This window comes from Sciurus vulgaris (assembly GCF_902686455.1).
Source record: "Sciurus vulgaris genome assembly, chromosome: 6".
In the NCBI taxonomy this organism is placed as follows: Eukaryota; Metazoa; Chordata; class Mammalia; order Rodentia; family Sciuridae; genus Sciurus; species Sciurus vulgaris.
The window spans coordinates 26,227,368-26,255,237 of NC_136466.1; the positions used below are offsets into that span (position 1 = coordinate 26,227,368).

General features: G+C 42.7%; 1 protein-coding gene across 3 annotated transcripts in view; it reads right to left on the reverse strand.

Moving 5' to 3' along the window:
• Window positions 1-27,870, reverse strand: part of GRIA1 (glutamate ionotropic receptor AMPA type subunit 1) — a 309,714-nt gene that overhangs the window by 133,717 nt on the left and 148,127 nt on the right. For all 3 annotated transcript variants that reach the window (XR_013764814.1, XM_079145959.1, XM_079145958.1), the window contains exons 3-5: window positions 13,390-13,629; window positions 10,528-10,712; window positions 5,679-5,732 (exon numbers count right to left, since the gene is read on the reverse strand). Coding sequence is in view for 2 of the 3 variants with exons in the window: in XM_079145959.1 (XP_079002085.1) it covers window positions 5,679-5,732; window positions 10,528-10,712; window positions 13,390-13,629 (479 nt within the window). In the remaining variant the exon portion in view is untranslated. The remainder of the gene's footprint in view (window positions 1-5,678; window positions 5,733-10,527; window positions 10,713-13,389; window positions 13,630-27,870) is intronic.

Here is a 27,870-nt window from a genome sequence, read left to right on the forward strand (position 1 = left end):
GGCTGCAGACGTTTTCTGCAAGAGTCAGATGGCAGGTAGAGTCAGAATTGATGAGAAGGATACAGGAGTGAACAGAAAACAGGCTGTAGCTTTTTAAGGAAGAGTGTGGAGATGGTCCGTGCCTGGGAGACAAAGAGCTACCTTGGAGGTGAGTTCCCCATCACTGGGTTTTGCTCAAGCGAAACCTGATGGATGGGCCTTGGTTAAGCGAGTCATAGAGGAGATTCTGGCCCTTAAGGGGCAGTGGCTTAGCTGCTCTCTCAGGCTCACCTCTATCTACATACTCATCTGCATATTCATAACTGGATCCATATTCCTGCTGTCTCTGCTTCCTTTAGCATAGACATGAGAATTTTGCCCTTAAGTGCATAGGATGTGTGAGTGCAAATATCATCTCCTGAGAAGCCACTTCACACATTCATTCATTCTGAGCCTTTTGAAAGAATGCCTGGTATATGCCACTCACTTGGCCAGGCTCTGAGAAGTCAACGTGAACAAGGTGAACAGGGCAGAGGTGATTCTTCCTCCAGTTACTTACAGGTATAAGGGATAAAGGCATGAGACAGCAGTCCATCTGTCGTCTAACCTCAGTTACCTCAGTGTAAGGTCTGGCAGTATATGACGAGTAGATAAGATTTAATCTGGGAGCAGTTGAGGAACCCAAAATAGGGTTCCTTGTCCTTAGACATAAATGTCTTCTTCCTCCACCAATGATGATGATGGTGGTGGTTATCATGCTAGTAATTACCTACATTTATTAAGTGGCAATTTGGGGTCATATATGACAATAAACGCTTTACATACATTTTCTTGCTTAATTCTCCTAAAACCCCATGAGAGGTAGATAATATCATTATTCCTTTTGTAGAGAGATAAGGCCATGAAAGCTCAGAGAGAGAAAGTAATTTGACTAATGTCACACAGTTAATAAGTTTAAAACCAAAACTGAAACCCAGCTCTGTCTGACTCCAGATCCTACTTCACCAACAACCCCCCTGCCACCTGCCTAGCCAGACACTGCAGAAAACCAACGCCACCGTGTATGATATTGAGTTGGCAGCAAGAGAGGCACTGAGGAAAGTGGGTGAGCACAGCCTTTCAGAAGGAGTTGACAGATTTGTCCCTGTAGTGGGCAAGGAGACTAGAGAACAGTTTCTCCTCAGGGCTGATGGAGGAGAGGGGCAGCAGCAGAGAGCTGGGGGTTGGACAAGCTGCCACACAGACCAAAACCTTCAGCTGTGACATTCCACAGGAACTGATCTGCAAGCACACAGGGAAATAGCTGACTGCCCTGACTGCAAGTTCACCAAAAGACCTGGTGTGACCTGACCCCACCATCTCTCCCTCTGCTTCTGTCTCACTAGAAATGATTATTTCAATGGAATTCCATCAATATATAATGGAACAGGTGTCTTACAGGAGTTCGAGAACCTGAGTTTGAATTCTAGATATATCGCTGCCACCAGAGGCAAGATTTGAACTCAAACCTTCTTGTCAAGGACCACCCACACCGGCCCCCACACCTGTCCTCTAACTGTCATACCTGCTGTCAGAGGGCTCTGTAGTAAGAACACAGACCTCAGGTTCTATGGACTTGGAAGGGAAGCCCAGTTCTATCACTTTGTAAACACTATGATTTGAGAAAGTCACTTAACCTTTCTGAACCTCAGTTTCTTTATCTGAAAAATGGGGATAATGTCATCAGCCTCAAGAAATATGGTAGAGGTCAGGATGCATAATTGGAGCCAGATGGGCATAAGGCCAGAAAAAATGTCTGTCAAGAAAAGACAAATATGGAGACAGAAAGTAGATAAGAGATTGCCTGGGGCCGATGGGGCTGGAGAGAGGATAGGCATGTGTGCGGCTGATGGAGTTTCTTTTTTATGTGATAAACATGTTCTGAAAGGGATCATGATGATCATTGTACAATCCTGTAAACAGACGAAGAACAATTAGTTTGTACACTTTAAATGGGGGAGACATGAGTTGAGGCTCAAACAAATTGTTTTGAAAAATAAAGAAACAGGGCTGAGATTGAGGCTCAATGGTGCAGCCCTTGCCTAGTGTGAATAAGGCACTAGGTTCAATCCTCAGCACCACATACAAAACTAAATAAAACAGTTATTATAAAAAAACTTTTTAAGAAAATAAAGAAACAGTGGCATAGCTTTCCAATTTCTGCATGATTCACATTCATTTTATGACCATATTAATGTTATAGAAAAATGCAATTTATCCTATCAAATATATACAAAATATGAATATTCATGTCAACATATGTGTATGGACACACCACATGGGGATACAATCATATGGGAGGATTCAATCTATCAAGTGGGAATTCTCCACTTGTGCAGAATGCTTTTAACTTTTCAAATGATGGTGGCAATTGGCAGCATATTTGGTCCCTCCCTGAGGACACTCAAAGTGGGAAGAGCGGGAATTGTTATTTACAATGGACAGATGAGGAAACTGGGGGCTAGAGAGTTGCGCAAGAGCTCGAAGATAGCTCAGAGTGGTATCTGGATATAAAGCAGGCCTTTTTTATTTTGGGGGTTCACTCATAAACTTTCTTCCTTGACCTGCCATCTCCTTCCCTGATCTCTTCTGGAAGCCCTCCAATGGTGGCTCTCTGAATCCCCAAAGCACCACCTTCCAGATTGATCTGCTAGAAGAATGTTACTGCTACTTTGAGGCTCATGCATTCTAATAGGAACAGGAAGGACTACAAAATAAAAGTGTAGCTCCCTCCTTTCAAAGGCTTCCTTGGTTGCTATAATTACCCCCTCATCACAAGCACTCTGAAGGAGAGGTCAGTTCCATGTAACAGCAGGCTAATTATGTGGCTGAATTTCTAAAAAATTATCATCTTATAAATCGTGTTATTCCTCTAAAGGGGGAAGAAACACACCACATACTTGACTATGTTTCAAACTGAATTAATTAGTAATTTGAAGCCTAATTATCAACTAATCTATTGGAACATGCAAGTCTTTTGTATTTGGATGGTATACACCATTTGCATCCTATTAGCTGGCAGTTGTAAGAGTGGAGAACTCATTAGGTCAGAAGAAGAAAAATGCAGATCAGAAGTATGCAGCAACCCGAGGGGCTGACTCAAGGATGCTGTGACTGAGGAGGTCACCAGGCAACAGATGGAGGCTGGCGATGTAATTACCTGGGGTCTTTCAGAAGCTATGAGGTCACCGATGTGTAATTTCTATTGCACCCAAAAGGGATAATTATGCATGCCCCTATCACTGTTCTGTGTATTCCCAAGCAGCATGATGCCCAAGAGGTCTCACTGAGAGATATCCTGAAGTCCTGGAAAAAGCAGAGGCTGTGGCTGCTAATCTTGGTGCTAGACCCAGCTCCATTTTTGACTGGCTATGTGACACTGTGACACTGGCTAAGTCATGCCTCCTTGCTGGCTCTGTTTCCCTACAAGCAAATGAAATCTAGGTGGAATTGACTTCCAAAGTCCCCTCTAGCTCTACAAATCTGGGATTCAAGGGATAGCAAGGGCTTTCCTCACTCCCAAGTTAAAATTTTCATTTTTACAAATGTTCTGTTGGGTGTGTGACTCTTGATTCCCCACAAGACTTTATGCAGTTACCACTTATTTAAAATGCAAATATCTCTGAGAAAAGCAATATATTTAGCCATTAACATCTGGGTCTAAATTAACCTACCTCAATGAACCCTTCTTATTTCTAGTCTTGAGCCTGAAATACTGGAACTGCCAAGGCAAGGAGGTTTTGAAGGGTAAAGAAGGGTAAGGCAAGAATGAATCAAAGATTACAGACCCAACCAGAAAGAAGGGAAAAATTTAAAATCTTAAATGGGAAGGATGTCTGGGTCCCATTTTTTGATCCATTCACTGGATCTTGTGCCTTAATGAGCTTACTCCAAAAATAAGTACAAAATATCAATCTTTTGAACAATTAATAATTTATACTGCTTATGGAAATAACATGGTTAAACAATACAAAATAACATGGTTAAAAGTGAACATAGATGTTCAGTTGAGCTGGGTTATAAATGAAAATTTATTATAGATGAAAAGTTAACAAACACTTCTTAATGGAAATACGAAAAATTAAAAAGATGGGTCAGTGTGATAAACTTTGTAGAAAAAAGCTACCATTAAGAGAAACCCAACACATGGCAAAGTTTGTTACTGATTAATATTCAATGGGGACTGCAGCCATTTGCAAAATAATTTTAGAGTTCCTCAAAAATGTTAAATGTAATGGCATGGTGGGGCATGTCTGAAATTTCAGTACCTTGGGAGTCTGAGGAAGGAGGATTGAAAGTTTGAGATCAGCCTGGACAACATAGTAAGACTGTCTCACTAAAATAATGATAAAGAAAAAACGGAAAAGGCTGGAGATATAGCTCAGTAGTAGAGTACCTGTGGGTTCAATTCCCAGTATAACAACAAAAACCCAAAAAACAAAACAAAACAAAAACAAAGTTAAACATAGAGTTTAACACATAACCCAGAAATTTCACTCCTTGGTAAAGTTTCAAGAGAAAAACTTGTACACTTGTGTTCATAGAAGCATTATTTGTAATTGCTTCTAAATGTAAACAAGCCAAGTGTCCATCAATTGTTTAATGGGTAAGCAAAAGTGGTCTGTTCATATAATGGAATGTTGTTTAACAATAAAATGCAGAGAGAGATTGAGAACAGGGATTAGTGGTGGTGACATAGGGCTGGGGAACTTGGAAGTCATAGACAGTGACTGCTAATGGGTATGGGTTTGGGGTGGTGGTGAAAGTTTTTAAAATAAGACTGGAGTGATAGTTCCATAACTGTGAATATATGAAAGACCATAAGTTGTAGAGTGTAAGTGAGTGAATTGTATGGCATGTGAATTACATCTTAATAAAGCCTTCGAAATAAGAGTACATGCAAAACAAAATTACATTTGACTTTGGAATAAAAAGAGCTGGGAGACTCAAACTTCATGATAAAAACAGCTGTGTCAGTCATGGCACAGGGAGAAGGACTTGATGAAAAACGATCACTGAAGGAGACTCATAATGGCACGTGGTGAATGCTAGCTAAAATGATGCATGCAAAAAATGATCCGGTAAACCAAGTGTTTGTGACATGGAGAATAATTACACCCAATAAAAAGAACTGCAGCACACCAAAATGAAAACAATTTTTTAAAAGACAGGCTTATTTATGCCATACAGAAAAATGAATAAATACTAAATGGACATAATATCATTCATGTCGGAAGATGGGTTGGGGTTAAAGATTTGTCAATATTAGCATCATTATGATTTAAACATTTTGTGTGTATGAAGAGTAAAGCTATCTTTGAGTTCAAAGCAGAGCGCCCAAAGCATTGATTGAGACAGCTCATATCTATTCAAAGATGTGATGACTTTGTCCTTATTATTGAGGGGCAGAGCTGATGAAAGAGGGACTTGTGAGGATAATGGCTCTCTCTTGAGGACAGTTAGAAGTTCAGGACAGTAGCCTGCAGTTTGAAAATGGAATACAGAGGAAAAAGGTAAATTAAGCCCTGCCAAGGCTGAGTCCTACATCTCTGAGCTGCCCCTTCCACCCAGGTACTTCACAGCGGGCAGGGGCCACAGAAGCAAATGAGGACCCCAAACAAGAAAAGGCCTGAGCCCATGGCTTGCCAGGCTCTACTCACCAAATTTGCAAGGATGTAGTGGTAGCCAATGCCATTCTTCTCTAGCTTTATAATCTGCAAAACACAATGGGGTGAGGAACTCATCAGACATGCTAACTGTTACAGCTACAACCACAGTAATAACAGCAATAGTAACTGACAGTGAGTATTTACCATGTGCTCTTCTAAGTACACAAACCATGATATCCCAACCATCCAATGATGGTGACATTGTTAGGATCCTTATTTTGCAGATGACGAATAACCATAGACAGTTTAATTAAGCTCCTTAAAGTTGCTCAACTATTAAGAGGCAAATAGAGGATTGGAAATCATTTTTTTTTTTTTTTATTCCAGGGGCAGAGTGGTATTACTGTAATCTGAGGGAGCTCACTGCACTCCTTCCATGAACATGGAGATTGTCCCCTAGGTGGGAATCTTATGTTGCATGGAATCCCCTGTCATCGTCATGACAGTATTTGTTGCTTGGATGGACACATGGGTAGGAAGATGATGCAATCTGTGTTCTTAACCTTCAACTTTTTTCATCAACCTTATGTAGATGCTGTTCTTTCTTTTCCTGAATTTTGTGCTTTCCTCCCTCAGCCAGTTGTGTACTCAGATGTTAATAATCACACAACTTGGAAGCTGGAAGGGAATGTCAGGATCATCTGGTCCCAACGCTAACTGGACAGATGGAAAGTTGAGGCCCAAAGAAAGGAAGTCATCTCCCCAGATCCCATCATAGTCTGGTAGCAATGTCAGGACTGGTGTTTGACTTGTGATCCTTTCTATATGATCCCTGATTACTGTCAATCACAAGGAGCCAATATCCCCTAACACTTTTCTATCTTGAGCACAGGCTGTCTCTAATCACTGCAGGCAGGAAAAATATTTGTGGAAAGAACTACCCAGAGGTTTACTAGGGTCGCCAGTCACACCACCCAAGAAGGACAAGTTGGCTGCGGGCCTTGGCTCTAGCCCTCACTGACCTGGAAATTAATTTGATCTCTTTCTTTCTTTGTTCTTTAATCACCATCCTGCAGTTAGCTTACCCTGCTCAGTGCTTCTCCCCCTGCATGGTTGCAGGGAGATATAAAACATATGAGAAGCACTCAGGCTTCTTCTCCAACTGAATAAATTTTCAAGGTTATTAAAGTCCACATTCAGACATCTACTTAATTGGATGTATGTACATAGTGGCTCACATTTCTTTATGTGGGGAATAATTAAATGCAAGTACACACAATGAATACTCTCAAACAGTGGTGAGATTGTGAAATGCCAGACCACAGAGTTCAAATACTATTGGGATCATAGTTTTATTAATAATTCTTCATTACTTTTTCATCTTCCTGTCAAATGGTTTCCTGCCCCTTTGACAATGAGATACCTTTATCAAAAAACCTATTCAACTTTTAATAAACATAGAATAGCAAATAAAAGGTGTTTCAGAAACCACCGCATTCAGGCCATGGAGAAGTATAGTTCTTGCAAGGTGAAAATGCACAGGAAAAATCAAGAATTGATGAATTTTGACCCATAAAAATTAGTGATTTTGTATAGTCCTACCTCATACTGACATTCAGAGATCCATCTATTCACTACCTGTCTGTTGACCTGCCTTCCCTCCTTTACTAACTTCATTTTCACAAATATTTATTAATTGTTACTATCTGTGAAGCACCTTGCTGGCAACACGGTGGACACTGGGGGAGACTAGCATACAGCTTGCCCTGCAGGAGGTTACAATGGACGGGGAGGGGATCCCTAATAAACAGGCAAGCAGATAAATGCACAAAGGGTTACCAACAGAGAAATGTGTTCTAAATGAGATGTGCAATTCCACATCACCTCAATGACCTCATTAACTCAAATTTCATTTCCACAATATCACCTGTTTTCACAATCTTTGCATCAGAATGGCCTTGCCTACTCTCTCTGATTATTTATCTTTTATGGCTAAGCTTTCATCTCAACTCCTCTGTAAAGTCTTCTATGACTAATTAAGCTGTTCAGCAAATGTTTATTGAACATAGACTATATGCCAAGCATTATACTGTGTTATGTTATGCGCCTAGGAACAAATAAAGCAAGGTCCCCATGACCTCATTGAGCTGAGCTGCCATTTTAGTAGGGAGCCAGATGGTAAATATATAAATAGATAAATGAATGAGACTTCAGCAGGTGAGATGCACCATGAAGACAATAAAAGAGGGCGATGTGATGAATAGCCCTGAGAGGTTCTCTTCTACTCTCTTCTCTTATTTCTTCTATACTTAATGACTGCATTATATAATTTGGTGTCCTATTTATTGATAAGGCATAACACTCTAACAACCCTATTTCTTGCTCATAAACCTTCACTGACTTTCCACTGTTTACACAACAAGCCCCAATCTCTTTAGAATTGTTTCCAATAATACTCATGACTGGACTCAGCTACCTGCCTCTAGTTCATTCCCAGCACCCTCTACTCAGCCTGCTAAGTTGTGCTGTGAACCTCGGTCCTCACCCGCCTTCTGGGTCTCCCAGTACAGCCCTTTCTTCAGCTTACAGGCCATCTGGAGAAATCCAGACACAGTTCCCACTTGAGATTTTTCTTAGATCCTTCTTCCATTCCTTATTCTTTCGATTCATTCAAAACATAGTTATTGAATACTTGCTAAGGAAGCATTGTTCAAGGAACTATGGATGAGGAAGAAAATAAAACAAAATCCCTGTCTTTATAGAGCTAATGTTCCAGCTGGGGGGGCTGGAGACAGAAGCACACAGTTAATTCCCTGTTTGAAATCTAGAAGCATTGTCTCCTTTAGGACAGGCAGATGATTTCATATCATACTGAGAGGATTCTCCTTACTGAGTGTTAGGAGGTCTTGGATGATGTCAACAGTGCCAGCTTGCAGGTCAGAAATGGAAGTTGTAGACTGAGCACGGTCACTAACTACCTAAGACCAAGGCAAATCATTCAATGTGAACATGGTCATCCCATTGTAAAATGTGAGCATAAGCAATCAATCAATTGATCTATAAGATCCTTTCTTCAGTGTTACTTTTCAGAATTGAAGAATGAAATAATTCAAAAAGAATGTAAATGAACTACAATCTAAAACACCCTTACAAACAAGTCACTTCCTTATAAAATACAAGCGTGCCCTTTGACTCACAAGGTTGCTATAAATGTAGAGGCAAAAGAATCGTAGTTTTGATAGGTTGGGCTCCATAGCCAAATCCAGCTGAATTCAACTTCCTGCTTTCCTTATATGTTAGCTATGAGACCTTGGGCAACTATAATCCCTCTTTACTTCATCTATAAAATAAATGAATTTTTAGAGGCTGTTTTATAGAGTGGTGTTATTAGTAATGGAATCGGGCATGCAAAGGGCATGACATAGTGTCTGGTACTGTAAGCCCTCAAGACACAGTAGTACAGAGCACAAGCCACCCCTCTGTTAAAAACACCACCTTGTTATTCACTGCATTCCTCTTCTCCGATCTCATTTCATTTTTATCAGTTTTGTGGAGCAGAGCCCTTCATTCCTATTTTGCAGATAGACTGGTTTATTTCCAAAGAGGGAAGTGACTCAAGAAGCCAGCATTGTTGACCCTCTGATTAGTGAAAATAGGCAAATTTTACATGAATCACTTCCTGAGGGGTTGGCTCTCTTCTAAGTACTTCATATGTATTGATTCTTTTAATCCTTCTAAAGGTGGTTGTTATTATTATTTCCATTTTACAGTGTGGGAACCTGAGATGTAGAAAGATTAACAACCTGGCCCAAGGTCACAATGCTAGTTAGCACTGGAACTGGGATTTGGACCCTATCTTGTTTGGTTCCAGAGTTTCTGTTCCTAAACATCATCCTGTATGGCCTCACTTAAACACTGGATTCACATCCCTGATTCCAGTCCAGAGGACTTCTGTCTCAATAGAAATAATTTTTGCTGATTTCTCTTTTCGAGAGGGAAAGTAGAACACTTGATAAAGTTGAACACACAGAGTTAATGCCTTCAAGAATTCAAGATTTTCAGCATCTCTCCTAGCTCTGTTGCTGAGGCTTCTGCTGAGCTGGTGCTGAGATTCCCTGTGGGGGGCCCAGGGGTCTTGAGGGCCATTAACGAGCCTTGTCATGTTGTCAAGTACCTAAAGCTACCATCTTTTATTATATGGTTCTGTTCAAAAATGATTGCAAATCTTCTTCCTTGCTAGCTCCTCTGAATTCACAAATGTAATTGGGAAAGACAAGAGATCTCCATGAAGGCCTACCAAGTCTGTGGCAGGCACATGCTTTAGTTCTGAGACCAGAGGAATTACAGTTTGGAGACTGCTGGCTAAAAACCATGGAGATTACAGTGCCTATTCATAGAACACACAGTTGATTTCTCAGAGGCAAGAGCATGTGCAAGGAAATGGGAAAGAGAGGAGGCTGCTGCCTCCTTAGACTCTTAAAACAGGTCAGTGGGCCAAAGGGATGAGATACCAAATCAAATGCTGGATCAATGAGAGACAGAGCCTGAGGCTGAGTGCAGGAATCTGGCTCTGAAACCTGTGCTCCTGATGTGATATAGCACTTGGTGAGCTCTAAAATGCAGTGTAATTTATTTTTTAACAGTAAAGGGAAACACTGGAGGTAAGTTTTTGGTCAATCTGAGAACCATTTGAAGCTCAGTATGAAGGTTCTCATTGTTTATGCTTCCTCCTGGAATTTCAGAATTAAGTTTTATGAATTACAGAATGTGAAATGGAAGGCATCTAGTCTCTAAGAACTCTCCTTTAGTCCTCTTTATAACACCCACAGCAAAAGTGCGCCCATCTGGCTCTCCCTGAATCATCTCCCAGTCCCACCCCAGTCCTTGCTCTCTTCACTACCTGGCCCAGGATGGCATTGAGGCGCTCCGATTCACAGTCCACCACCACCAGACGCTCCTTTTTCTTCTCCAGATCCTGAAAGAGCATCCGGTATCCTTCCTCTGTGGTTGTCAAAATGTTAACTGCTGTCACCTGCCAGTTCTTCTCTGCAGCTGTGTCCAGGACTTTCTGCAGGACGGATAAACCTGGAAGTTGGACAAGTAGGATGGAGAAATGACTGTCAGCATATGAAGGTATCACCCCACTTCCACAAGGTATTCTCCTTTCTCTACCCTCAAACCCATTGCTCTGCCAAGCTCAGTTCCAGCTTCCTTTCACTGTGCAAGGCTTTATGAACACTGACACTTGGTCTCTTATGTTTCTGTTCCCAGGACATGCTAAATAGTAGAATTAATGATTAGAGATAATCTGAGGCTCAAATTCAACACATCAGGTAAATGATCTTGTACAGGTTCATTTGCCTTAGCAAACTTTAGTTTCTTCAAGGGTAAAATGAATCTGAATTCTTTTAAAGGTTTTATAAATCTTAGTGGTTATTATTGTGGAGCATTCAATAAATGCTTACTAAATGAAACAACCTGGCATTTAAAGAGGCACCTAAGATCTATTGATCAAACTTTTGGATGTTTGATGTGCCCTCAATATATCACTAACACTTTGTCACATGGTAGGTGGTCAATAAATGTGTACAGCATTAAACTACTTTCTTCTGAATCAGTTAAACGAGTGGAAGAAATTCGTTCCTCAATACTGCTTAGTTCCATCTTTGAGACTGAGGTGGTGTATTAGTTTCTAACTGCTGCTATAACAAAATTACCACAAGCTTAGTGGCTTAACACAACACAGATTTATCATCATACACTTTTGGATGTCAGATGTTGGAGATGGGTGTCCCTAGGCTAAAATGAATGTGTTGGCAAGACTGTTGCTTTCTGTAGGTTTTAGGGAAGAAACTGTTTTCTTGCATTTCCAGCTTCTAGAAGCTGCCTGTGTCCCTTGACTTCATCTTTGAAGCCAGCAATGGTGATCAGGTCTTCCTCCCATCACTCTGATGCTGACTCTCCTGCCTCCTACATTCACAGTTAAGGATCTTTGTGATTATACTGTGTCCATCTGAAAACCCAGGAATAGCTCCCTATTGAAAGGCCAGTTAATTCCATCTATAAACTTAATTCCCCTTTACCACATAACATAAACACAGGTACAGGTTCAGGGATAAGGAAATGAATATCTTTTCTAGGAGATAATTATTCTGCCTATCACATTTGCTCTTGAAATATTAATCTTTGTTTGTATCTCATATCCAGCTCTCCATAACACTGCTAATCCCTTCTCTAGTGACCAATATGGTCCCTGACCTCAAGAATCATCTACAGATTGATTCTGTTATGCCTTCAGTACAAGTTGTTTAGTGTGTTTGAGCCTCATGTGTACTGAAAAAAATCTATGTTTGACGCTATTCTATTGGTTTTCTGTACTTTAATTCACTGAATTTTGTGAGGTAGCTACTATTCTAATATCTATTTTACAGATGGGGAAGGTGAGTCTCAGAGAGATTTAGTCTCCTTGGTCTAAGGTCACACAGCAAAAGTGTGGGTCTTCTGTCGATTCCCAATAACCAAAGTTAATTTTTTTCACCTTTGTTACTTTGGGCCTCAGCTTTATTATGCTGCAAAATTGTCCTGAAAGAGACCTTCTCCAGCTGAGTCCCATGATGACTACTACTTTCTGAGAAGGGAAATCATCAAAACAAGGTGAGGAAAGGGAAAATTAAAAAAAAAAAAAAAGTGGTATTTCTGGTCTGTTCCTCTGGTAGCTGCTTCCCATCTGAACAACAGCTGCCTAACTGCCTGCAAGACCATTTTCACAAGCTTCTCTCCCACTCAAGAGCCTTGTAAGACTCGCCACAGGCAAGCACATCAGAGCGATGCTCCTTGCCTCAGTTTGCAGGCCTTGCACCTCCACGTGCCTGTTTGGACCAATGCTAACTCTGCTCTTATGGACCAGTTAATGGATAGGGGTGCGCAGGGCCATGCAGGTGAACAGCACACAGGCCAGAATAAGGAAAAGAGTTTCCACTCAGAGGTGGAGGGACTAGAGGAAGTGGCATTTGAGCATGCTGTAAAAGAGGGGAAGGATTCACACAGGTAGACTTGAGAAAGGAAGTGCATTCCAGACAGGAAGTAGCATGAGTGAAGGCACTCAGAAGGAAAACGTAGAGGAGACATTTGGAAAGTGGGATGTAAAATTCAAAGGAGGCAGAAATTACAAAGCTCTGAGAGGGATGATGATGATGATGATGATGATAGAAGCTAAAATATATTGAGGATTTTGAGTATTTATTATGTTGTGGGCACAAACAAGCACTTCCTAGTCATGATCTCATTTAACCTTGACAATATCTTTATGAGGCAGATATTTTCTCTTTATTATAAAGAGGAGGCAATGAAGGCATGGAGAATTTTATTCACATTACATAATTGTGAAACTAAGGCATAGAGAACTTGGTCAAAGTCAAGGGGCTGTGGGGAGAGAAGATAGGTTCCAGGCCTACCCTCCTAATAGCCATGCCATGAGCCATCAGTCATTCCACTGAGGTCCTTGGACTCAGGAGACAGGAGTTTGGCGAGCAATGGTGTGAGTGGTGTGTTAAGAGGATCGGGGATCAGGTAACACACCAGTGTTAAGTGTGTTTCCACCCTGCAAGTTACAGATTAGCTACCGATGCTCTAGTCCACAGAAGGAAAGCATTTTTGATCAGCACCCTGTGTTTTTCAAGGGAACAGTGTGACATCATTCTTCTTCTGACTGGTACTTTTCTCTCCATCCCTTAACAGCTTCCTTCACTAATCCTTGGCTTACCCCGGTCCGCATCATAAATGTAGACAAATTTTTGCCACTTGTAATGGTCAATGATGCTGATGAGGGCATCCTGCAGTTCAGGGCGCAGCTGGAGGACAAACTGATTGGATGTGTCAACGGGAAAGCTCGGCGTAATGAAGCACACGTGGAGGGCCCCGCAAAAGGAGGTCAGCATATTGACAGTCCTTCGTTCATAGAACCCGAAGATGGCATAGACTCCTTTGGAGAACTGGGAACAGACTAGAAGAGAAGAAGAGAAGGATTAATGGATAGAAGATGCTGTAAACCAACTGTCAGATAGCCCGAAAACAAATCCATCCAACCCATCACCTGTCTACTATCCATTATCTAGCCATCCACCCATCCATCAAACCAATCCATCCACCATGCCTGCAATCCACCAATCTATTCACTTGTCCATCTAGCCATCCTATTAACCATTCATCTGTACAATCTCCCATCCATCTGTCTAAATTCAGTGCCTATTACATGTTGGATGTTATCATGGTTATTAACTAAAGTATGACCCTATTAATGCAAGAAAGGGATGACTAGGTCATTTTTTAAAGGGGAAAACCAAGGATCAGAAAACTAATGAATACATTCAAGTAAACATCTAGGACAAATCCAAGTTGGGTAGATATCTTGACTCTTCATCCAGTGATCTTTGCATTTCATTGACCATCACTACCAGGCAAAATGTTTAAAGAAAAATGCTACAGAAAGAAGGATGTCTCCCGGCTGTTGCTGCCAATATGTGTTTAAGGAGACAAGTGTTGATTTTCCCAGCCTAGCCCGTGGCTCTCAGTGTACATTTCTCTGCTGATGCTCATTTGGTGTTTATATCTCCTGTTAGCTGATTTGCAGGCCACTCCTGTGTATCAGACATAGTAATAGCTTAACTGTGTGAATATCCCCCAGGATCCACTCTGTAAGATCTCAGTGCAGTTACCAATCCTGGTTTGTGGTTGATGACATTGCTGGTTAGAATATAACATTAATAAGACCAAGGACATGGGATTGAACTCTCAGTTAGTCAGTTCCTAAACCCAATTTTACTATCCAATGTGGGATAGATAGTCTTTGCCCCTGTAGGGGACTAACACAAAAGCTATCCCCAATGCCTGAAAATTACCCTCTCAATGTGAATATGAGGAACATCAGCTTCTTCATCCCAGTAAGAGTATTCTGCAGTCCTTTTACTGATACTGGGCTTTTGACCCTTATCACAACCCTGTGACTTGGCTATTATCAGGTATTATTTTTTCTTTGAAGATAAAAAGTTAATGCTTTTAGATCCTTTGTTTCCTACCACATCATCTGCTCATGACTTCATATGACCTTGAATATGGGGTCTCCAAGATGTGTCTCATGAAACATTAGTTCCCCAAGATGATCCTTAAACAAAAAAAGACTGGCTTGATCAAATAAATTGGGAAATGATGTGTGCCCTGACCCCGTCTTGGAGTTTCATATGCACCCTAGATACATAAAAGATTGTGAGGAGTCCTATTCAACTTTAATCTAGATTTTGCCAAATTTATTTGACCCTAGGACCTCTTTTTGGTTCAGACTTTTAACATGGTTTTGAAGATCCTGTGGGTCATTTTGCAGTAAATAATGCAATTAACCATGGGGGACAAATGGACTTTTGTGAGTCCTCAGTCAGTCCCTAGAGATAATGGACTAGGAAAGATGCCAACTCAGCCACCCAAGTCATCTGTCCAACTCCTACTGAAAAAGAGCATGCCATTTACAGGGAACCAGCAGCCATCATTGACATCTGCTTGAATACTTCCAGTTACTGGGCACTCACTGCCTCTTCAGGTGCCTGGCCACTGACAGACTGCTCTTTGAAGCCAGAACCTCACAGAATGCCTGCTTTTAATCTACTCTATGGCACTCCTGCTATGTGAAGGTGGTATTCAGGACCTCCAGCTTTATGGCATTTGTTATTTTATCAAAGGAATTCATTCTCCACCCAGAAGCCAGAAGGATCTTATTAATTAAAATAAAACAAAATACATTGTTTTGCTTCCTTATGCAAAACCTCTTAGAGTTTTGAGATTTCCTATTGCACGGGGGGGGGGGGGGGGTGTGTGGATTCCCCAATATCTGACCATGATATGGAGCTTGAATAATGTATCCCACTGATCTCTCCTACATTATACATCCTTCTCCTGCTCCCTGCTATGCCCACGTGGCCTCCACTCTCTTCCTCTGGGGTCTGAGCCCATTCTGCCAAGACACTGTGTATGCTGTTCCCTTTCTGCCTGCAATGCTCTTCCCCAATCTCTTTGCAGAGACCACACCTTTGCAGCAGATGTACCTCAGCTCATATCTCACTTCCTCCAAAGGCCCTTTCTTCCTCACTTCCTCTAAACAGTGACCTGACCTTCCTTCCCTCACCCCTTGCCCCATTGGTCTCCATCATATTACTTTGTCTTATTTCCCATACTTTAATCATTAAAATCTAACATAATTTTCTGGATATATCTATATATCTGTGGTGCTTGGGTAAATGCAAGTTCCCTGAAAATAGGGAGATCATGTTTGTGCCCTAAGGCTGCTGTCATGCACCTGGATGGAACATGGTATGTGCTTAATAAATGTTTGAAGAATAAATAAATAATGAATTCTTGAAGAGAAGACCATGTGACCCCCAGTGGGTGATGGAGAAGCTAGACTCACAGAGGCAACTGTTGGGACCCCTGGACTCCCTTCTTCTGGCCTGGGTAGCTTTCTCCTAAGGTAGCTATGTATCCTCTACTGCTCACACTAATTTCTCCTTCCTCCTGAGGAGGACACTCTGCTGGCAGCCTACAAAAGTCACTATCTTTAAATGTCTATTGTAATTACTAAAATCAAGATTTCCATAAATATGGATTCTGTACCAGGAAGCAAACACTGTATATTATCCTCCTATGTTAAATATAGATTTTTCAAAATGCACCATCCATCTTACAGGGGTAAGTGTGCACAAGGAGACCATAAACCCTGTTAAAATAATAATGTGCTGTCCACGGTATTTTTAGGATCTCTTCTCTGCCCTTGCTGCAACAAAGTATTATCCTGTGGGATACAAATCTGATGTTCCAGATCTATTCCCCCATGTCCCCTACTTGTTTTCACACATTCAGATGGGCCTCTGGGGCCCTCCTGGCTGGCATTTCTTGCTAGGACTTTAGAAGTGGAGGAGGAAAAGGTGGGATGAAGGAGGAAGAAACAGGAACAGACAGATATGCTCACATCCTTAGACGCACAGGAAAGGATTTTATTTATTTTTGTCATGTCGTATCATCTCCATGTTTTTCCCTTCTGCAAATCTCTCTTGTGCTTTGTCCTTTTAAGCTAAGGTGCATTTTTCTGCTGCTCCCTAGAAGAGCATGGCTTGGGGTTAACCTGTCCTGGATCCACACCTGAGTGGGTCCTGGCTCCCAGAGTTGCTGGGCATTTGATCTTCAATCTAGCTCTTCATTTCAAGTAATATGGGGACACACACACACACACACACACACACACACACACACACACACACAGAGGGAGAGAGAGAGAGAGAGAGAGAGGAAATGATTTTGCAGGCCCAAGGTCTGCAGGGGAAGGCAGTCTCTGGGTAATTAGTATTTGTCAGGCACGTCATTCAATCCATCCTAGTAAATATGCAATCAGAAAAGATAACATGGTACTACAGAGAAAGTACTAGACTAGATGCTGGAAGACCTGGAGGATTCTCCTTTTGTCTCAATCACTGTAAGACAAATCCCACATTCTCCTGGGATTCTTTTCATCTGTAAAACAAGGGTTTAGACTTCTGCAACTTTTGACACCCTTCAGACTCCAACATTCCAGAGTCTAGCCTAATTAACTGGAAAACGTTTTCTGACTCAACAACATTTTAGCTATTTACTGGTCAAACTTTTAACAACTTCTGGCGCACTTTTTCAATGCCAGAAAGTAGTTAAAACTTTGAGTTCTTGGATTCCGTTGTGACAAAATCCTAGCACTAAATCTAGAGGGGTTTTATTTATCGTACATTTTCCAATCAGCCATGGGAATTTGTTACTTAGGAAAGAGTAGTCAAAACGAGGCAAATCAGAAAGGGAACCAGGGGTGGAGAATGCTTGGTCAGTTATGGCAAGCAGCAGGGGAAGGACCGGAAATGTTCAAAAGCAGAATCAGAACGCTGTGGTGTGCTGGCTGAACCGCAGTCTCCTTGTGGTGATGCTGATTTGGCGTAGGCTGGACCACGTGTGGGATCCTCCACTTACGAAGGCAGAGGCATCTACAGTACCTTCTGACGGTGCTTTAGGAGCTGACATCCAGCAAGGACTGCCACACATGAAGGAAGTATGTCTGCCTTCGTTAACTGTCCATCCCAGGATGTCAATTACAACTGGGGAATTGAGGCCCAGGAGCAGCACAAGGCAAAGCTGAGACCTGAAGGCCGCCATGCTGGCTGCAGAACTTGAACTTGGATGTGTGATATGCTGCCTTCCGCCTCCACAAGGGTGGAAGGAAACAATCTCCACACATGCGTCAGCTTCTGTTTCTGGAAAACCCTCTCACGTAACCTGCTGCTTCCCCTGCTGCCAGTTAAAGCGGCATTGCTACAGTAGGGTCCACGAGAGGTATATATTTAAAAAAACCCAGAAAACCAAACCAAAGCTGGCTGAGGTCTGATGTCTCCTCCTCTTCCCCTGGAAAGAGCACATGTACACACATCTGTCTTCTCCTTTGCTTACTCATGAGTTCAGGAACCCATTCAACTACCACTCCATACCCAGCACCTAACATTGTTGAGACACTATGTCAGACAAGGGGGATGCACTGGAGAACTAAGCAAGACCCCACCTCAAGAACTGTCACCTTGACCTTGGGAGAGACTGAAACCAGTCAGATGACTGGAATTCAGTCCAAGTGCCATAGCAGGGATAAGTTCTGGGTTAGGGCAGGACACCTAGCCTTAGCCTTTGGGGACCTCAAAGAAGGTTTCCAAGAGGAAGAACCAGCTTCAACAGGAACTCGCTAAGCAGGGAACCAGCCAGGTGAAGGGGTTTGGTGCAGTTACTGGTACACAAACGGAATTCCAGGGGTAAGGAGTGATGACAAGCAAAGAGCTGGCAGAGAAAGAGAAAGACCAGGGAACACTGACAGAGTGCCAGGTCCCAAGGTCCCTGCCTCCAAGAGATTCCGTAGCAGAATGTGTCCAACGATCAGCGTGAGTAAAAAATGAGGCCAGGAATTCCCTCTTGGGGAGGCGCGAGGGCAGGAGCTGGAAGGGCAGGGAAACCCCCGCCTGCGTGGTGCAGGCTCTCCAGTTCCACCCTTGGTGCACCCGGACCTCTTTGATAATCACTCCTGGGTAAGGCACCATCCACTTAGCATCAATAAATCTCACAGCCCTGGGCACCGGCCTTGACAGCTCCCTCCCCGGGAGGGAACTCCTGGTATTAGCAACTCCTTTTTTATTGTCACTTCATTTAAGGGTTCTCACACCGACATGTCTCCTCAGCTCTTGGCTTCAGTCCCTGGAAATGTGTCAGCCTCGTGGTAAATAGTGGATAATGAAGTGATGGGACAGCTTCTTGGGGGAGGGAGAGAGAGAGAGAGGGAGAGAGAGAGGGAGAGAGCGCCTGTGTGGATGGGGGGCTTTTGAACCCTTGTCCCTCTCCCTGAATAATTCTATCCTGATTGGTGGAAGTCACATTCTTGATCCTCTGACTCTAATGGTTTGACACCAAATGTGCTTTATTTCCGGCCCTTAGGAAATAATGAGAGTGTCCTTCCATCTGTTTTTATACTCTTGCATCCTTGCTACAATGCTGACATGAAAAAAATTACCATAATAGATATAAATTGTCCCCATTCCTTCTAAACCATGTCACATTCATTTAGGATTCTGAGATCTGTCCGGGGGCTTCTCGGCATTTTCTAGATAAAAATTTTTATCACTCGTTTAATAAATTCAATCAATATTTACTGGATACCAGAAATTAATGTTGCCAGAAAATTGGGATACTGCAGTGACACAAGACAGACACATTCTCTGCCTTTACGGAGCTTGCACGTAAGTTCAGCAAGTTGGACATCAAGGAAATAAAGGGAGACAAGGGACAGGCTAAGAAGGGGGTCAACTTTAGAACAAATGGTCATAGCTGCTGCTTTAGCCAGTGTTTACTGAGTAATTACCACAGGCCAAGCATGGTGCTAAGCACCTCCTGTCTGCATATCCAGAGAGAGGGACCAGTTGATCCAAATATGCTGAGTGAGCCGGGGAAGAAGAGAACATTAGAGCGACTCGAGACAATGGTACTCCTGGGGCAAACGGTGTGGTGCAGCATGGGTGACTCATGGTACCAGCGTGCCCAGGACCTGGACAGGACTGGAGAAGCTGAGCTGCCAAGTCATGTGCCTGTGTTGCAGTTACCTTTGGCTTTGGATTCATTCATCCCTACTTTCCTGGGACCTCTCTTCCCCCAGGGTCTGAGACCAGCTGGGAAATGGCTGCTGGGGAGGTGTAGAAGAGGAGCCATCCCCTCCTGCTCCAATTTGTGTCTTTATTATTAAACAGGGATATTAATTACCAAGCACTGAAAGTCAATGAGATGTGGACATTGTGTACGAGGTTAAAAATTAGCACACGGCTGGGCTCACTGGTCTGGAATTTAAACTCACTGCAGGGACTGACATATGTGAAGCCAAGGGCAGGCAGGAAGGGCAAGCAGACTGACCATGGTCTGGGCTGCAGCAGACTCGTTGGTGTCTGACATGGTTCTGGAGAAGCAACTGCTAAGAAGCAAATCTGGTGTAGTGAACAAGCCCCCTTCACCCACCGAGCTGCATCTGCTCCATCTACAACAATGGGGTTTATGTTAAACTAGCCCCTCTCTCCTTCCTTGCTTCCTTCCTTCCTGAAGAGTCTGAACTTTCTGAATTCACTAGGAGTGTGTAGGTCTATAGATGAAAATTTTCTCTTTCTTCTTTCCATTCTTCTTTATCCATCCATCTACCCCCAAAAATGTAGGATACATTAGAGAGCAAGCAGCTGCCATGGAGACATAGTGCTGAATAAGAAAAGTTCCTGCTCTCATGGAGCAGAGGGTCTAGAAGGGGACAGAGGTGACATATTTTGAAACAAGAACATTTTGAATGCTGCACGTGTTACAAAGAAAATAAAGTTAAATGATGTGAGGGGGGCTGGCTACTTTAGGAGTCTTTCTCTGTGGCACTCATATTTGAGTAAAGAAATGAGCCCTTCAAAGGAGCTGTCCAGGCAAAGGGCCAGAGTTTCAGGCAGAAGGAACAACAGGGCTCAGGAACAAGAGTGATGAGCCTGAAAAAACAAAAGACAAAGACCCAGATCCACATAGTACAGGGAGAAAGGAGGAAAGCAGTAGAGATGAAAAGGAAGAGAAAGTAGTCCTAAAACTCTCTGAGTAAAATCCATGCTGCTCCAGGCATATGATCTCCATGTGTGGCTTGGGTCCTTGCTGAGTTCTTACCTGGTATGAGAAGATCAGTACTAACTACCAGCTCATCTCACGTGACCTTCCTGTGTCTCAAGTCAGTGGCCAAGAGACAGTGGAGAGAGAGGTCACTCTGACTCAGTGGGATAACTTGGAAAATGAGAAGGGGAACTTTTTCTCCCCAAGTCTGATGGGACTACCAACACGGAGGCTCAGAGAGTTCCCTGGGTGCCAGGCTGGTGCTGCTGGTCCTTGGATGTTTCTAGGCTTTAGGCTCTTCCTGCACACCCTCCTGCCTCCTGCTTTCTTCATCTCCAAGTCTGTTCTGTTCTCTAAAGGTCCTGCTTTAATGTCACTTCCTGTGAAGGTCCTTATGCCTTACCAGTCCCTAGCTGTAAACTAAGGGTCTTTACCCTGCTTTTAAATGTTCGTGGAAGTGTGCATCTGTTAATCTCTTGTGTGTGTGTGTGTGTGTGTGTGTGTGTGTGTGTGTGTGTGTGTGTGTGTGAATCTCTATCTAACACACAAGTATTAAGGTTTGGGTTCTTGGATTTCAAGAATAGAAATCAATGAAGGATGACCGAAGATGACATTTGTTTGCAGGCTGTGAGGGAGCCTCAGCTACAAAAAGTGACCTCAGAGAAGACAGAGAATGTGGCAGTTCTGGGAATCTATTTAGCATTCAGAAATTCATGGACAGTTTTTCCAGGGTGTGCCTGTATGTGAGTAAATGAAAGAATGAGTCAATGCAAATCATTGACCTGTATTAATGACCTGTATTAATCCATAGCTGCTATTCTTGACAACAGATCCCATATTTCTTCCATGGTATTTCTTCTATGATTGGACTCATTTCTTTTATAATATCAAATAATTTTTGTGTGCTTAAATATTTTCATCCAACTGAGATATAAGCTCCTTTGAAGGTAGGGGTCCTCCAAGTATACCATTTTTCTTGATACATGCAGTGAGATTTATCTTTGTAGAGCCAGGTGAAGAATAAACAAAAATTTCTTTGTGTTGTTACTTGTTTCACATCCTTCTAAATGAGGCGGGTCTGGGAGAGATGCAATACCCCCTGTGCCTGCACTCAACTCATGTGATCTCTTCTGTTTAACGTGGGTCAACAATGAGAGCTGTGCTTTTGGGCTGGCACTGAAACCCAGCCAACTTTAATGCAGTACCCACAACACTCAGTCTCCTTAGCCGTGATCCCCAGGCTAGGTTTGCATCCCATTACCTAACTCAACCCTTCAGAGGTCAAATGGGTTTAAAAGAAGGACATTTTTTACCCTGCATGGCAAACTGCTGCACATCACTGTGTACTCACATATTATCATGTGAAGAGAACCTTTCAGAGATATTTCACATAATGATACACTACACCATCCTCCTTGACCTATCACTATACTCAAGAACAAGAGTTCATAGGATCAGAGGTTGTTAGCATTAGAGAGTGCTGTTCTAAAGGAACTATTAGCCTACAAAAAGCCTCCTACTAGACAGCTATCTGACCAACTCCACTTTATACTTTATTTAATTTAAATGTGTTTGGAATATGCAAGACCTGGTGTCCAGTGTCTGCTAGTAGAGACTCCTACTCAAGTGGTCTTGGTGCACTAGGTGATTTCAGCCGTCAGTGTGTTCTAGGTGACTGACAGCACTTAGGAAAACAGCATTTTTACTTATTATTATTGTTAGATCACCTATTGAACATTTTCTATGTGTTAAATACTATTCCAGTCATTTCACATACATTTTATCATTCATTCCTTGCTATGTTCTCCCATCTTTTCCCTGTTTCATGGATGATGAAGCTAAAGTTCAGGGAGATTAATTAATCTTCCATGAGTCATTCCTAAGTGACAGAGCTGGGATAGGTGTCCAGGTGTGTCTCTCTCCACAACCTGTGCTGTGAGTCATTCTTCCCTGTCCCCTGAAAATCCATTGGCTCAAACCAGTGTTTTCATCCCCTGGATAATAACAACAATCAACACTGGGTGCTCATCATTCACCAGGCACCATGCTAAGTGCTTTCTATGATTTACTCATTTAATACTTATTCAACAGAGTAGGGTAGGGATATGATTATTGCCCTATTTTATAGACAGAAGCCTGAGGCTAATTAACCTGCCCAAGGTCACATAGCCACTAAGTAGAAGATTACGATTTCAAGTAGAAGATTAAGAATTCCAACTTAAGAGGCATCACTCTGACCTTCTATGCCTGGTATTGGCAACTATTTTTTACAAAGAGCCAAAGAGTCAATATTTTAGGTTCTGGGGTCATACTGTCTCTGTTGTAACTGCTCCTGCTGCACAGAACATCCAAAGACAGTATGTAAACAAATCTATGTGTTCTGTGTTTCAATAAAACTTTATTTACAAATACAGGCATTAGGCAGAATTGGCCTGTGTGACATAGTTTGGGAGTTCCTGCTCTCTTCTGGTCTAATACTGGATAGAAAGAAAGAGGAAAAGCTAACAATTTGGTAAAGGTAATAACAACTCATAGGACAGTATATGAGTAATTTTCTCACATCCCTTTTCTCTTGTGAATATCCAGTAAGGTAAGTAGAGCAGGCAAGGTGATCCTTGAGCCAACACACAGATGAGAAAACAGCTGGGGAATGAGGGAGACAGGTCTGAACCCATGTCTTCCTTTGCTACACCTCATGGTTCTTCTATGGTTTCTCTCATTGGTCAAAACAAGAGGCAGTCAAGGGAAAGAAAACCTGAGGCAACCAAAGGCAGTGGTTGAGCTCTCAATGGATTATACCAGCTGACCTCTGTACAAGAACCAATGAGGGCTTGAAGCTCTCAGAGTGTCTCAGAGTGTTTCAGTCAGTGTCTAACACTCAGAGGTGGAAAAGTTTATTTGGGGCTCATGGTTTCATAGGTCTCAGTTCATAGATGGCCAACTCCATTGCTCTGGGTGCAAGTTGAGACATCATGGGGGAAGGATATCCAGCAGTGGAAAACTGCTCTGTTCATGGGACAGTCAGGGAACAGAGAGAGCAAGAGAGAGCAAGAGTGGGAATGTGTGTGTGTGCGTGTGTGTGTGTGTGTGTGTGAGAGAGAGAGAGAGAGAGAGAGAGAGAGAGAGAGAGAGAGGAGAGAGAGAGAGAGAGGGAGAGAGAGAGAGAAGTGGGGGGAGAGAGAGGGAGAGGAGAAAGGGGCTTCAGGGAAGATGTACTCTTCTAGGGCACCTTCCCAGTGACTCACCTCCTCTGGCCAAGGCCCTCCTGCCTACAGCTACCACCCAGTCAGTCCATTCAAACTAGGATGGACTAATGAGGTTACAGCTCTCACTATCTAACCATTGTTCTTCTGAATACCCCTGCATTAACAGAGATATGGGGGGGATACCTCATATCCAAACCATAGCACGATTCAACTGCAGACACAAAGACAATCATGTGTGATGGCTCCTTCCCTGAGCCCAGACCAGCATTGGACTAGATAATGTTGGGACACCACATATGGCTAAAGGCTACTCTGATGAGATGGCAAAGGATGCACCACCATCTTGAAAGGAAAGGCATTTTCAAAAGTTTATTCAAAAAGTAGATCCATACCATGGAACTCACAACACTGTGGCTGGACCTGCAAGGTCAAGGTTCAACCAGGTGTGCAGCCCAGTCAGGACTGCTGGATCAGGGGCTCCATGGGGAGTGGTGCGAGGAGCTCTGTTTGCAATAAGAACAGGGGTTGGATTGGAGTCCACAAGGCTCATTGTTGGGTTGAACTCAGGGGTCAAGGTTGAGGTTGCAGTGCCATGCTGAGGTAAAGGTCCACACACCCTCATTTGGAGGTAGGTGGTGAAATTCCTTGAAGAGGCCTGATGGGGATCAAATCCATCTAGCTCAGCCTCTGTGCAGCCTCTGGGAACTGGCGCAGGTATCAGTCAGAGAAGAATGAATAAAATCAAGGACATTTGCCAAGGGAAAGGAGTTGTGGGAAAGATCAGCTTCAGAACTTCCCCTTCCTCTGGTTTCATCATGCCCCCACCACCCCCAAATCACAAAGCAACCCTCATGGGTTCATTAAGGAACCATCACGACAGGAGCGCCAGGTAAATCATTCATTAAATGAAGTCAGACTCTCCCTTTGGCTATCTTAATTCCTGTTTCCTGAGTGAGTGGGAGAAAAAAAATCTTTTGTTTCTTATTTGCTATTCTTTTCCTCTGAAAATCATACTTGCAAATGGGTTTTCCTAACCCAAGCGGCAAGCATACAGTGCCATGTGTACCTGTGAATTTGATCAGCATCTGTCAATCAAAGCAAAAGTATACTGAAATCCACAAGGACAGCCCAAGGGTGCCCTAAATCAGAAAAAAATTCATATTCCATCTTGGGTAGATCTGCTGAGAGGGTGAAAGAGCCAAAATAAAGACACTAGGCTACCAAAGACAAGAGGTCCTGCATCTCTAAAAGCAAATGACATCAGGAGAAACGGAATCCTACTTCCTCTACTTAAATTCACATCTGACCTCTACGCTTGGCAGATTTCCAGAGCTATGAACACTAATCCAATGGAGGGGTGGATAGAGAAGAAACCCTGAATCGTTTTTCTTTCCACTCTTAATCCGTGGTCTCAGCAATGCATGCTGAGAACACCGCCTTTAAAAGCAATGCTTGGTCAATGGAGTCCTGCTACGAACATGACTTTCCTTTCTGACAGGGATGTGAAGAACAATCAAGAATCTACCAATAATTATGGGCACTTCGAAATCTAAGGCTGTGAGTTCTGACCCCTGCCTGTCTCTCCTGCCACATACGTTCCCACACACCCTCAGCTGGAGCTTTATATCAGTCTTTCTCTTACCTTGCAGGACAGTCCAAATTTTCTTGCCCTGGGATTTGTGTACAAGCTGTTTGCTCCTTGAAAGCACTTCTAGCACTCTCTAAATTGCTGACTGTTCTCATTCTTCAGGTCTCAGCTTAAATGCTCCCTCTTCAGAGAGGCCCTCTCTGAAGTACACAACCCACCCTTTTATTCTCTATCACAGTATCTTGTTTCTTTTGATCACAGCTTATCTCTATCTCCGTTCTGTGTGATTTTTTATTTGCTTAATCTTATCTCCCCTTCAGGGCAGGGATTATGTCTTTTATTTACTGTTAAGAGTCCTAGCATCTAGTACCGTACTTGGCACAAGGGAGGCATCAAATCACACTGAAGAAGTGAAACGAACAAATGAATGACCCCGCAAGCTTCTGGTTCTATGACCTTAGGAAAGCCCATTTCCCTCTTCGGAGTATTTCCTTGTATGTATAGAAGTGAGATTCAGTTAGCTCTAATGTGCCAACTGAATCTAGCTTCACATATTTTCTCCCTTTCCGCTTTCAGGGCAGGGCTGAGGCATGCATGCAGGGAGAGCATGCCGCCCAGCCCTGGGGCTGGCACTTAGGTCTGCCACCTTTCCACCAACCGGGCCTCCTTAGCAAAAGCCCTGCAGCTCCACATGTCCCGGCATTCAGTTCTCTCTGTACAAACATTTGAATAACTTTTCAAAGTTTTTCAAAACATATCTGGAAATGGCTCTTCCTAAGAATCAGTATGGGGTCCTTGAGTTCCGGAAGAAATTCTGAGAAGAAAAGTATTGCTTCTGTCCTGAAGTGTTCTCTTTGAATGCTCCCCACTAAACTTAAGAGTTCCAGGAGTGCAATGAGGGGAAAAGGCTGAGATTCAAATTAATTCTGGGGAAAACAGTGAGCAAGGACAAAGGGAGCACAAGACTCAGGCACACACACAGAGTGGAACTGGTGAGAGCATTTGAGGAAAGCCTGAAAGTGGAGCGAATGTGCTAGTTTTCCTGCTTTTGCATAACTCACCCACAGAGAGCTCAGTGTGGCAGAGCCTCCTGGCCCCGATTCACCTCTTCCTCATTCTGCACAGTCCACCAGACACTGAGGCCCCGCCCACATTGATGCAAACCGTTTCCTTCCAGGTTGCCTTAAAATGCCCCTCCATGCCTGGGAAACTTCTACACATCCTTCAAGACCCAGCCAGAGACTGATTTCAGTGGGACATCTACCGACCCTTCCAAAAGTAAAACATTGTTAGTTTCTTCTCTGTGGTTCTAATGCACTTTCTCTCTTAGCAGTGATCTTGCTCGACGTTCCATAATTTAGCACTTTTATGTCTGTGTTCTTCATCAGACTGTGAATGACTTTAGGGAAGGGCTGGTTCCAATTAGTTTTAAACATCTCAGAGCACAGCTCTGGCTGGGACAGCAGTATTCAGTGACTGCTGGATGTGGGCAAGTTGACTTGCTCAGGTGTGAACGTAGGATGATAATACCTATCTTATCTGCAGAGAGGAGCAAAGGAGGAAACCAGAGTCTCAGATTCACTGTCAAGTGTAGGGTATATGCAAGCCATCATTTTAGTTAAGAGGCACAACTGAAATCTGAGGTGGGATGAACCTTGGAGCTTCCAAGGGTCAAACAATTTACTCTGAATAGCACAGTCAATAAGTATCAAACTAGAACACAACAAAAAAAAAAAAAATTTTTTTTTTAAACCCAGCTGCTTGATTTCTGGTGAAGCTTTCTTCCTATCAGTTCACACATACTTAAGAAACAAAAATTGGCAGGAAGTTTGGTCACGCTGATGGATTGAATAAAGAAAACATGGATATGAGTTTTCTTTAAGATACCACAAATTTGCGTACTACCGTTGGTTCTCTATATCTGTGGGTTCTGCATCCATGGAGTCAACCAATTGTGGATGGAAAATATTTTTAGGTTTTTTTTTTTTTTTTTTTTCTGTTCTGAACAGGCACAGACGTTTTCCTTGTTATCATTTCCAAAACAACATAGAATAGCAAGTATTTACACAGCATTTATACTATGTTGCATATGAATGATGTAGGGATGATTTCAAGTACATGGTGGAAGGGATGTAGGTTATATCCAAACACTACACCATGTTATAGAAAGAACTTGAGCGTTGTGGATCTTGGTGTCCACAAGATTCTGGAACCGGGGACTCTACTCCCATTCTCCATCCTC